This window comes from Salmo salar, chromosome 22 (assembly GCF_965601325.2).
Source record: "Salmo salar chromosome 22, fSalSal1, whole genome shotgun sequence".
Lineage (NCBI taxonomy): Eukaryota > Metazoa > Chordata > Actinopteri > Salmoniformes > Salmonidae > Salmo > Salmo salar.
In genome coordinates this window covers 49,570,665-49,583,634 of record NC_138312.1, presented here as the reverse complement: position 1 = coordinate 49,583,634, position 12,970 = coordinate 49,570,665, and the positions used below count along the sequence as shown (strand labels likewise).

At 41.8% G+C, this 12,970-nt stretch overlaps 1 protein-coding gene and 1 non-coding gene across 4 annotated transcripts in view; both read left to right on the top strand.

Annotated features, from left to right (window-relative positions):
- The window catches only part of LOC106583638 (cytosolic 10-formyltetrahydrofolate dehydrogenase), a 35,783-nt gene extending 28,981 nt beyond the window's left edge, over positions 1-6,802 (top strand). For all 3 annotated transcript variants that reach the window (XM_045705652.2, XM_014168046.3, XM_014168047.3), the window contains exons 14-23: positions 640-710; positions 807-912; positions 1,707-1,794; positions 2,040-2,133; positions 3,282-3,381; positions 3,517-3,615; positions 5,105-5,270; positions 5,508-5,613; positions 5,780-5,979; positions 6,627-6,802. In XM_045705652.2, coding sequence (XP_045561608.1) covers positions 640-710; positions 807-912; positions 1,707-1,794; positions 2,040-2,133; positions 3,282-3,381; positions 3,517-3,615; positions 5,105-5,270; positions 5,508-5,613; positions 5,780-5,979; positions 6,627-6,682 — 1,086 coding nt within the window. In that variant the 3' untranslated portion in view covers positions 6,683-6,802. The remainder of the gene's footprint in view (positions 1-639; positions 711-806; positions 913-1,706; positions 1,795-2,039; positions 2,134-3,281; positions 3,382-3,516; positions 3,616-5,104; positions 5,271-5,507; positions 5,614-5,779; positions 5,980-6,626) is intronic.
- LOC123729734 (U7 small nuclear RNA) lies at positions 6,341-6,395 on the top strand. The gene has a single exon (XR_006761442.1). It is a non-coding gene; the product is annotated as a U7 small nuclear RNA (small nuclear RNA).
- Positions 6,803-12,970: the final 6,168 nt, after the last annotated feature.

Here is a 12,970-nt window from a genome sequence, read left to right as displayed (position 1 = left end):
GGTAAGGGGCCAGTCATTCCTAAGTGCTTTATTATAGTTTCATAATGCTTTGACTGCATCTATAAGGTGCTATATACACCGAGTGTACAAAATATTAAGGACACCTTCCTAATATTGAGTTGCACCCCTCCCATTTTACCCTCAGAACAGGGGCATAGACTACCAAGAGTTGAAAGCGTTCCACAAGGATGATGGCCCATGTTGACACCAAAAATCCTTCTTTAACCTGTCTCCTTCCCTTCATCTACACTGATTTAACAAGTGACATCTATAGGGGATCATAGCTTTCACCTGGATTCACCTGGTCCGTCTATGTCAAGGAAAGAGCAGGTGTTCCTAATGTTTTGTACACTCAGTGTATATGTTTATAAGGCAATATAACACTCACTTTATAAGCTTCTTCTAATTATTCTTCTGGGTTATTGCTGTAGTGTTATTTGGATTGTAATATGGATTTGTTCTGATATTTATAGATTTTTTTAATTATTCTTTTGACATTCTACTGTATTGTTGAGGAACTGGCAACTCAAGCATTTCGCTGCACCCGCTACAACATCCATTTCACTTTCTATGCGACCAAGAAACTTAGATTTGATGTTTAAGTTTATGTTCATGATCAGTGACTGTCTCCTTCTACAGGGCTGCACCATCCCCATCAACCAGGCCCGACCCAATCGCAACCTTACCTTCACCAAGAAAGAACCAATCGGGTGAGATACACCAGCCACATGCAAATACACAGCCAATCAATTTTTGGGTCAAAACAAGATTTTGAGAATAAGCATATTTGTCATTTTAACTCTCAGAGTGTGTGCTATCGTAATTCCCTGGAACTACCCTCTCATGATGTTGGCCTGGAAAACTGCTGCCTGTCTGGCTGCTGGTAACACTGTGGTCCTCAAACCTGCCCAAGTAAGCAGCATCACAATCCCGTTCATATTTTTTCACTAAAGAGGGGCACAAAGGGATATTGTAAAATGTTCTGTACTGTACTGTGCACTAAATTGTGTACTGTACAGAAAATGTTTCAACCAGAGGAGGTTGGTGGCACCTTATTTGGGGATATTGGACTCCTGGTAATGGCTGAAGCAGAATCATTAGAATGGTATCAAATACATCAAACGCATGTGTTTGATTCCATTCCATTTGCGCCGTTCCAGCTATTATTATGAGCCGTCCTCCCCTCAGCAGCCTCCAGGGGTTTCAACCCCTTCTCCAATGGAGCATTTAGTTAGCGTGATCCATTTGAACGTTTTGAAAAGCGATATGGCCACATGTTCTATTATATCCGTACCCTGTACTGCCAGAAGACTGGCCACCCCTCAGAGCCTGGTTCCTCTCTAGGATTCTTCATAGATTCCAGCCTTCTAGGGAGTTGTTCCTAGTCTACGTGCGTTTCCCTCTGCATTGCTTGCTCTTTGGGGTTTTAGGCTGGGTTGCTGTAAAACACTTTCTGACAACTGCTAATGTAAAATGGGCTTTATATAATACATTTGATTGGCCTATGGGGTTTAGCCAACTCCTGACTATTGTTAGCGTGTCCTTCAATAAAGTTACAGAAGCAGTCTTTTTACAGGGGTACAACTGATTTCAATCCATTTGATACAGTATGCCTGAGATACCTGCATTTGTCAAGGAATATGAATTACCTAAAGCTAGCATGTTCAATCATTTTGGTTGTGTGTGTATATTCCTATGGTCCTTAGGTGACTCCACTGACAGCGGTGAAGTTTGCTGAATTGGCTGCGAGGGCAGGATTCCCCAAGGGAGTGATCAACATCCTCCCTGGATCAGGTAAACATGCTTTTCTGTTTTTGATCGTTGTTTTATACAAATGTTCATATCGAAAGAGTTGCGCCTATCTTTTCTTTACACACCTGGTTTTTGGCTGCATCTCAGTTGTCCTCTCACCCCCTGCAATAAAGAACCTGGGAAGGTGCACCATTTTTTCCCAGATTACTGAAAAGTTGACTTATAGGAGATACAAGGTTTTGTTGTGATGCAGATAGTGTGCTGGTTCCTCTTCTGCTGTCTGTCAGGTGCTCTGGTGGGCCAGCGTCTGTCCGACCACCCGGACGTCCGGAAGCTTGGCTTTACTGGCTCCACTGAGATAGGGAAACACATCATGAAGAGGTGAGTTGTCACTGTTGTGGCAACCTCAGTCCAGAGAGGTCATGACTTTAGGCTCTGGGTGGTTGGCCATGACTTTGGCCGATAATAGCATACTGTTTATGTGTATGTATTACAGCAGTGGTCACCAACCTTTTGGTGTCAAAATCACTTTCTGAGACAAAATTCAAGCCAAGATCTACCGCACAGATTATTATTCTTTTTTACGTGACTTAAAACCCCCTAACATGCTGACTACACCGCTAACATGCTGACTACACCGCTAACATGCTGACTACACCGCTAACATGCTGACTACATTATTGCACCCACACTGCTCGCGCGCACCAATGAGCGTCTGCGTTGCCAAGTGTTAAAATAGGAGTCAGTTCTATTTCTGACGCTGAGTCCTGCCTCTCCCATCTCCTCATTGGTTTATAGAAGCTGATACCCACGTGCCATCTCCTCATTGGTTATACCCACGTGTGTGACTGAAAGACGAAGGGAGGTCGGTGGTGGTAATACACCTTATGAAAGTTAGTTGCCAATCGCAATATAAAGTCTAAAGAAGAAAAAGCCTGGAAGGAGGAGAGATGACTAGAAATGATTCGGTTGACAGTTTTATGTGTGGATTAATTGTCGGAGTAGAGGACCTTGTGTAAATGGGAGAAATGAGCTAGCAACTGCAAGCTAGCTAGCTAAATTGCCATAAATGTTTAATGCTTTTCGACCTGTCCCCAAATTAATATAATTGGTTCAGAGTTTGTTTTGATATTTTAACCTGCGTGTCGTGATGGCGTTTGGTGTAGGGGGACAAAATCAATTTGTGCACGATGGCGCACGCACGCGGCCGGTTTGGGTATGGTGTAAAAGGTCGATGTCCATGCCCCCGCTAAAATCGAATTCGCACAATCAAAAACTCCCAAAATGGGAACACTTTGCCTTCCCGGCATTAGGGCTGCTGAATAAAGTGCAGCTACCATCAACAGCGCGAAACAAATAAAAAAATAGGAATGCAAGGCCTTAACAGAAATGTTTTGTGATCAACTAGGAATGGCTTGGAGATCGACCAGTTTATCGCGATCCACTGGTTGGGGACCACTGTAGTGCAGTATGTGTCTGTCTGTGTGTTTGTGTATTAACACCTGTTTTTGTGTGTACCTCTATCTCAGCTGTGCAGTCAGTAATGTGAAGAAGGTGTCCCTAGAACTGGGGGGTAAATCTCCACTCATCATCTTCAGTGACTGTGACATGGACAAGGCCGTCCGCATGGTCAGTGGGCCTTCAATTCAATGCTGGTCACTACATAACATTAATACAAAAATATGTATATCAAAGAATATAAAATATGAATATTTCAGAATATTGTAAGGCGTCAATTTCACTGTATTTATTTGTGTATTTTAGGGAATGAGCGCTGTATTCTTCAACAAGGGAGAGAATTGCATTGCAGCAGGCAGACTCTTTGTGGAAGAGAACATCCATGACCAGTATGTCAAGAGAGTGGTACGTGTCTCAATGCTAACTTAGTCACCCGCTCGCTACCTTATCTCACAGCGCTATGCTAACTTAGCCACCCGCTCACTACCTTATCTCACAGTGCTATGCTAACTTAGCCACCGCTCGCTACCTTATCACACAGGGTTATTCTAACTCAGCCATCCGTTAACTTATCTCACAGAGCTGTGCTAACTTAGCCATCCTCTTCCTTATCACTTCTGTCATCATGAAGTGCTTTGAGAGGCTAGTTAAGGATCATATCACCTCCAACTTACCTGACACCCTAGACCCACTTCAATTTGCATACCGCCCCAATAGGTCCACAGATGATGCAATCGCCATCGCACTGCACACTGCCCTATCCCATCTGTACAAGAGGAATACTTATGTAAGAATGCTGTTCATTGACTATAGCTCAGCCTTCAACACTATAGTGCCCTCGCAGTCCCACGCAGTCAACTCAATCATCAAGTTTACAGACAATACAACAGTTGTAGGCCTGGTTACCACTGACAAGACAGCCTACAGGGAGGAGGTGAGGGCCCTGGCGGAGTGGTGCCAGGAAAATAACCTCTCCCTCAATGTCAACAAAATGATCGTGGACTCCGGGAAGCAGCAGAGAGAGCATGCTCCTATCCACATCGACGGGACCACAGGAGAGAAGGTGAAAAGCGTCAAGTTCCTCGGCGTACACTGACGATCTGAAATGGTCCACCCACACAGACAGTGTGGTGAAGAAGGTGCAACAGCGTCTCTTCAACCTCAGGAGGCTGAAGAAATTTGGCTTGGCCCCTAACACCCTCACAAACTTTTACAGATGCACACCACCTGTTACGGCAACTGCTGGGCTCTCCAGAGAGGGGTGCGGTCTGCCCAACGCATCACCGGGGGCAAACTACCTGCCCGCCAGGACACCTACAGCACCCGATGTCACAGGAAGGCCAAAAAGATCATCAAGGACATCAACCACCCGAGCCACGGTCTGTTCACATCGCTATCATCCAGAAGGCGAAGTCAATACAGGTGCATCAAAGCTGGGACCGAGAGACGAAAAACACCTCAAGGCCATCAGACTGTTAAATAGCCATCATTAGCCGGCTACCGCCTGGTTACTCGACCCTGCACCTTAGAGGCTGCTGCCCTATATACACATAGACATGGAATCACTGGTCACTTTAAAATGGAACACTAGTAACTTTAATCATGTTTACATACTACTGCTTTACTCATTTCATATGTATATACTTTATTCTATTCTACTTTATTTTAGTCAATGCCACTCCTACATTGCTCGTCCTAATATTTATATATTTCTTATTTATTTTACATTAGATTTGTGTGATTTGTTAGATACTACTGCACTAGAGCTAGGAAAACAAACATTTCGCTACACCCGCAATATCATCTGCTAAATATGTGTATGTGACCAATACAATTTCATTTGAATCTCACAGTGCTATGCTAACTTAGCCATCTGCTAACTACCTCATCTCAGGTGGAGGAGGTTAAGAAGATGAAGATCGGAGATCCTCTGGACCGCTCCACAGACCACGGACCCCAGAACCACAAGGCCCACTTGGACAAGCTGGTGGAGTACTGCCAGACAGGCGTGAGGGAAGGCGCCACTCTGGTGTGTGGGGGCAAACAGGTCTCCCGCCCAGGTTAGACTTCTTTTTTCAGTTCATAGCGCTGTAGATTTTACTAATATTAGCTGTGAGGCAGAGTTAGGGGCAAATGTCACTCCAATTCCAGTCCGTTCAGAAATGGAATTGGATGTCATACTGTGACCATTTGTGGTGTTACCATTTCTCAGTTCAAGGGATGACTATCGGCTACAAAATGACTAAAATAGTAAATAAGTTGTTTAGTATATCTTTCCCTGTGGTACCTCTCTCCAGGATTCTTCTTTGAGCCCACCATCTTCACCGATGTCCAGGACCACATGTTCATCGCTATAGAGGAGTCGTTTGGCCCCGTCATGATCCTCTCCAAGTTCAAGAGCGGGTCAGTGCTTGCCATTGTCAGATGGGTGCCCTGTGTGGTTCAGCTGACCCCAGAACACTTACATACCTGAGTCGGCATGGGTTTCAAATCTTGCGCATTGCTCCTCTGACTAGCTCTCCTCCGACCTTTCTCGACCTCTCTGTTCATCCCTTTCTCTCTCTCTTAGTGATGTGGACGAGGTTCTGCGGAGGGCCAATGCCACTGAGTATGGCCTGGCATCAGGCGTGTTCACCCGTGACATCAGCAAGGCACTGTATGTCAGCGAGAAGCTCAACGCCGGCACCGTCTTTGTCAACACCTACAACAAGACGGACGTGGCTGCTCCCTTCGGCGGCTTCAAGCAGTCCGGCTTTGGCAAAGACCTGGGTAAGACCTGCTGATTCTGGGACATTGTTTCCACACAGGTTAGATTAATCATAGAAGCCCACATGGAAAAATACTACAGTTTACTATAGAATACAACAGTACTTACTATATAATTCTCTAGTAAACTGTGGAATACTATAGTAAACAGAGCAAAAACACTACACTTTTTTAACTGTAGTAAATAATACAGTATTTCATTTGTAAATACCCTGCTGATTCCCCTCCCCCATATCCCAATTTGTGCCACCCAAAAGTGAGAAACCTACAGGCTAAGTATAGACCATATTGTGTTCCCTACAGGTTATAGAAATAGGGCAGAAGCTCTGAAGCTTCAGACCTACCTACCTACCTACAGGTTATGGAAAATTTGCTATTTTAGTATTTCTCCAGTAGGTTTCCTCAAAGAGCAAGCCTCCACTTCTATGTCAAAGATAATAAAACTAAAACACTATTGTAAATACTCCAGTAATATGGGTAAAAACACTACAGTAAATACTATATAGTATGTATACCATAGTATACTATAGTATTTTTTTCATGTGGGAGTAGAATAACTAGAATGGGAAAAGTCCAAAGATGCATTTTCTAGGAATGCCAATTCAATTGCATTTATATCCTGTCTCAACATCACTGGCTTTCTCCAACAGGACAAGAGGCTCTTAACGAATACCTGAAGACCAAGGCTGTCACTGTAGAGTACTAAATATACAGCTCTGCAAAAAATTAACAGACCACTGCAAAATGATCAGTTTCTCTGGTTTTACTATTTATAGGTATGTGTTTGGTTAAAATGAACATTTTTGTTTTATTCTATAAACTACTGACAACATTTCTCCCAAATTCCAAATAAAAATATTGTCATTTAGAGCATTTATTTGCAGAAAATTAGAATGATCAAAATAACAAAAAGATGCAGTGTTGTCAGACCTCGAATAATGCAAAGAAAATAAGTTAATATTCATAAAAATAAAAAAACACAATACTAATGTATTAACTTAGGAAAAGTTCAGAAATCAATATTTGGTGGAATAACCCTGATTTTCGATCAGACTGATCCTCCACTAAATTTCACAGTGGTTGTGAGACAGCATGCCAAGACGCATGAAAGCTGTGATTGAAAATCAGGGTTATTCCACCAAATATTGATTTCTGAACTCTTCCTAAGTTAAAACATTAGTATTGTGTTTTTTTTTTATGAATATGAACTTATTTTCTTTGCATTATTCGAGGTCTGACAACAATGCATCTTTTTTGTTATTTTGATCATCCTAATTTTCTGCAAATAAATGCTCTAAATGACCATATTTTTATTTGGAATTTGGGAGAAATGTTGTCAGTAGTTTATAGAATAAAACAAAAGGTTAATTTTACCCAAACACCTACCTATAAATAGTAAAACCAGAGAAACTGATCATTTTGCAGTAGTCTGTTAATTTTTTGCAGAGCTGTATATAGAGAGATGTGGGGTCAAGGGAAAACTGGGCACAGACGTCAGTTCAACATCTAGTTTTGATTTACATTTGGGTGAGTTGTCAACTAACGCAAATTCAACCCCCAAAATATCCCCATGTCATTGGATTTAGGTTAAAAGTTTGGTAAAAAAAAAAGTTCAGTTTTTGCAAATCCAATCAGTTTTCCCTGTTAAATGGCTTAGAAACAATATTGATTCCAAACAGTTTTCCCTGTTAAATGGCTTAGAAACAATATTGATTCCAAACAGTTTTCCCTGTTAAATGGCTTAGAAACAATATTGATTCCAAACAGTTTTCCCTGTTAAATGGCTTAGAAACAATATTGATTCCAAACAGTTTTCCCTGTTAAATGGCTTAGAAACAATATTGATTCCAAACAGTTTTCCCTGTTAAATGGCTTAGAAACAATATTGATTCCAAACAGTTTTAGCCCAGTGGGTATTCTATCTTTATAATCAGACCATATGTCACTAAGCATATTCCTGAACTAAATGTGAATGATAGACGAGGTAGAAATGAAACATAATACCTCCACATGCCCTGAGGAACAATTTGACTTGTAATTCAGTCTTTCTAAAATGGGATTAACCCTCTAATATTTCTTAGTGCTGTTTAGCACAATTACTTATGAAATGTAATATTTTTATGGATGAGAAATACAATGTGAAATGATATCCCCCTCTTAGAAATAAGAAATATTGACGTTATGTTGTAGCAGTTGGTCGACACTGGTAAATCTACCAACAATGTTTTGAAATTGTCTACACCAGTGGTTCCCAAACTTTTATAGTCCCGTACCCCTTGAAACATTCAACAACTAAGCTGCGTACCCCCTCTAGCACCAGGGTCGGTGCACTCTCAAACGTTGTATTTTGCCATCATTGTAAGCCTGTCACACACACACTATACGATACATTTAACATAAGAATGAGTATGTATTTTGTTACAACCCGGCTCGTGGGAAGTGACAAAGTGCTCTTACAGGACCAGGGCACAAATAATAATATAATAATCAATAATTTTGCTCTTTATTTAACCATCCTACATATAAAACTTTATTTGTTCATCGAAAATAGTGAATAACTCACCACAGGTTAATGAGAAGGGTGTGCTTGAAAGGATGCACATAACTCTGTAATGTTGGGTTGTGGAGAGAGTCTCAGTCTTAAATCATTTTCCACACAGTCTGTGCCTGTATTTAGTTTCATGCTAGTGAGGGCCGAGAATCCACTCTCACATAGGTACGTGGTTATAAAGGGCATCAGTATCTTAACAGCGCGATTTGCCAAGGCAGGATACTCTGAGTGCAGCCCAATCCAGAAATCTGGCAGTGGCTTCTGATTAAATTCAATTTTCATAGAACCGCTTGTTGCAATTTTGATGAGGCTCTCTTGTTCAGATATCGGTAAGTGGACTGGAGGCAGGGCATGAAAGGGATAACGAATCCAGTTGTGTCATCCGTTTCGGAAAAGTACCTGCGTAATTGCGTACCCAACTCACTCAGGTGCTTCGCTATATCACATTTGACATTGTCCGTAAGCTTGAGTTAATTTGCACACAAAAAAAAATCATACAATGATGGAAAGACCTGTGTGTTGTCCTTGTTAATGTAGACAGAGAAGAGCTCCAACTTCTTAATCATAGCCTCAATGTTGTCCCTCACATTGAATATAGTTTCAGAGAGTCCCTGTAATCCTAAATTCAGATCATTCATGTGAGAAAAAACATCACCCAGATAGGCCAGTCGTGTGAGAAACTCGTCATCATGCAAGCGGTCAGACAAGTGAAAATTATTAAAGAAAAGTTTAAGCTTGTCTCTCAATTAAAAAAAAATATGTTAATACTTTGCCCCTTGATAACCAGCGCACTTCTGTATGTTGTAAAAGCGTTACATGGTCGCTGCCCATATGATTGCATAGTGCAGAAAATACACGAGAGTTCAGGGGCCTTGCTTTAAGAAAGTTAACGATTTTCACTGTAGTGTCCAAAACGTCTTTCAAGCTGTCAGGCATTCCCTTGGCAGCAAGAGCCTCTCGGTGGATGCTGCAGTGGACCCAAGTGGCATCGGGAGCAACTGCTTGCACGCGTGTTACCACTCCACTATGTCTCCCTGTCATGGCTTTTGCGCCATCAGTACAGATACCAACATGAGCAGCAGCTACATTTGGCTACATACGGACCGTTAGTGGAATTCCCACGAGAGAGTAACGGTTAATGTGATTGGATGTTAATTATTTGACTAGGCTACCTGTATTTGACATTGTGTTGTTATTTCACTGAACACTAGATGGTTTCATTTTATTTTGGCCAGTGAAACAAGGCTACAGGGCTATCACCCAAATGTATAGCACTGTTGGAAAATATAAATGGACTGTTTGAAATTGTGGAGAAAAAATAAAGTCATTTTAATTTTTTATTTTATTACTGTGAATCACATTTTTATTTGACGTACCCCCGAAGGCATAGTTTGGGAATACCTGGTCTACACAATAGATGTGTTGTGTTCATGGACAATACTGGATGACAATTCAATGGAACTTTATGAATGATGATCTCCATATCAGAGCTGGAACAAGCGCCTTTTTCTAGTTTTCCTGATTCATTAAAATCACCAAGGTTTATACAGTAATATGACTGGTCTTTGCCTCTTACATATTCCATTTGTTAAATTGCTAATGCAAATGTACTTTGGTGGACTGTATCCAAGGGACTGTATCCAAGGGAGAGGGCAGGCTGAAAAGACAACGCCGGTCATGGAGGAACAAGTGAAAATTATTTTCTTAAACTTAAACACTTCCCTGTGGCTCAGTTGGTAGAGCATGGTGTTTGCAACGCCAGGGTTGTGGGTTCAATCCCCACGGGGGGCCAGTACGAAAAGAAGAAAAAAAAATATGAAAATGAAAAGTATGAAATGTATGCATTCACTACTGTACGTCGCTCTGGATAAGAATGTCTGCTAAATGACTAAAATGTAAATGAATCCTGGTTGGCATGTGTTTGTTTGTGCATACTTGCGTGTTAGACAGTTTCACACACCAATAATGATCTTCAATGGAGGTCTCCTGCCCTGTCTTGGACTAATAATAAGATAGATGAGGAGAACGACAAGTCCAACAGAGAGCTACAGGTGGTGGTGCTGTAACTTGAGGTTGGGCTGGGGATGATGACTGCAGGCATAGTTCTGGATGCTGTACAGGTGGGTGAAGGGATTGTAAGGGCTGCATTCAATCTGTATCGCGGAAGATCCACATTAAAATGTAAAGGTCACAGCTCAGAGAGAAGCTGGGACATTGTGGGGGGTCACAGGGACCTAAATGGCACGCCACCACTAGGAACATGTCAGTCTTGGCACAATGGGATGACAGAGGCCTATTAGTGTGGACATTTACACTTCTCTCCCTTTTTTCACCCTCATAAGACTGGCCCACCGGCCTAAACATGGACTGGCCCACCGGGCATTTGCCTGAACTATCCTTTGGCCAGTCCCTCTCAGGTTGGAAATGACAAACAGGCTATCTGTGTTTTTACTCAGTGTTGTTGTCCATCTTAATGAAGAGTTTACATATGTCAAAGCATTACACTTTTGACGGACCACAGTCCGACAGAGAAGGTAGTACAGTATAACATACACATGCATCACATTCGTCTCGGTCTGTACAGTTCCTAATAAAAAAATGCAACCACGTCTACAACAACCTCGGTCTAAAGACAAGCTCTGCATAGCAAGTGCCAGACAGTCTTTCATTATGTAATCCTGGATCCAACTCAAGGTGTGTAATGGGTTGTCTAGCCTGTCATATTGAGTCCCATAGACTTGCTATTTAACAACAAACCCGAAAGGCCATTGCTATCAATATGTCAGTGTGGACTACTACATGTATAGCTTGTAAGTTTCACTAAACTTGTTTTCACTGCACACACACTGAGGATTATATGGCTCAAATAGGCCAGGTTCACACTGAAGTTGTACAACTGTTGTACCGCACATTTGACAGTGGTTTTGATAGTTTTTCTTCACAAAAAGAATTACACAAGCATTGTGGAGACTGCACAATGGTTGTGTGTATAAAACTGAAAGCTTGTCTGCACATAAATGTATCACAAAAATAGCAGTTGTACCAAACCATTGTGTCAAATGCGCTGTACATTAGTTGTACAACCTGTGTGTGTACAGGGCCATAGATCCTAAAGTGGTAGGAATTTTGGCATTTCAGGTCAACAATTGGAAAATCAGAGCAGGCATTATCATATAAATAGAATGATTCATTAAGTAATTATATTTTTATTGCCATTATCTTCTGGGTATAAGCAACAAATAATCTCTCAGTTATAAACGTGTCCCATAGTCCTGAGTTTACAGTTTAGCTCCGTTTATACCTGGAGCTAGCTTTGTCCTGATCTTGTCTACATTCTGATTGTGCCCACATTTCCAGGATTGTGTCTACTCATCACTGGAGGTTGGTGGCACCTTAATTGTGGAGTACAGCCTCGTGGTAATGGCTAGAGTGGAATAAATAGAATGCTATCAAATACATCAAACACATGGGTTCCATGTGTTTGATGCCATTCCATTTGCTCCTTTCCAGACATTATTATGAGCCGTCCTCCCCTCAGCAGCCTCCACTGCTACTCATGGTATTAAACTGTGTCTGTTATCCATCCACTGTGTCTGCATTGTGACCAGACTTCCTGGTTCCTTCCTTTATGCAAATTTGTTCACAGCTATTCATTCAAAGTAATATTTATTTACTGTAAGACACTTATTGATGTAATCAGTCAATAGTGCCATCTGTCAATGATTTTAGAGGGCAGAATAATGATGATTTAAATGGTTTCTCCGTCCAGATTTGTCTACACTTGTAAGATATCCAGACACAATGCGTGTCTGACTACCTCCGGAGGTGGGCAGGATGATCTGATCGCAATGTGTCTTTTGATTGTGTCCACATTTTTAGACAGGTGTAGACAATCAAAATGTGTATAAGATCAGGACAAAGGACGCAAGTTAGAACCAGGTATAAACGGGGCTTCTAAATTCCAACAAGGTGTCAGTGGCGGAGCAGGAGGCAACAGACTGTCCACGTCACGTCTCAGGGACGCCTCAGCTGACTCACTTTCACTGTGTGTGTGTGGGGTGGGGGGGCTATAGGACAAGGAGGAATAAAGAGCTGAACTCGGTTCCTTCTCTCCTCTCTGGATAACAGCATGCAGGTCTCAAATGTCTGTCATGGTCATGAATGATTAAGAAGCTATTGATATTTACTTCACTTCCAGTGTTTGGCAAATATTTACTAAATGTCTCTCTAGTCAATGTAGTGTTTCAATCTGAATTTAAGTGAGAAGGGGGATAAATAGAGAAAAAGACAGGGGGTGAGGGGGGTGAGAGACTGGCTAATAATACTAACAGGTAGAAAGAGCCAAAACCCCATAAGCTCAGAAGGTGTTACACAAATGGAGAGGAGACAGTCAGGAAGGAGAACAGATGTCCTTTAGAGGGGACCAGGCTAAATCCACGTGTT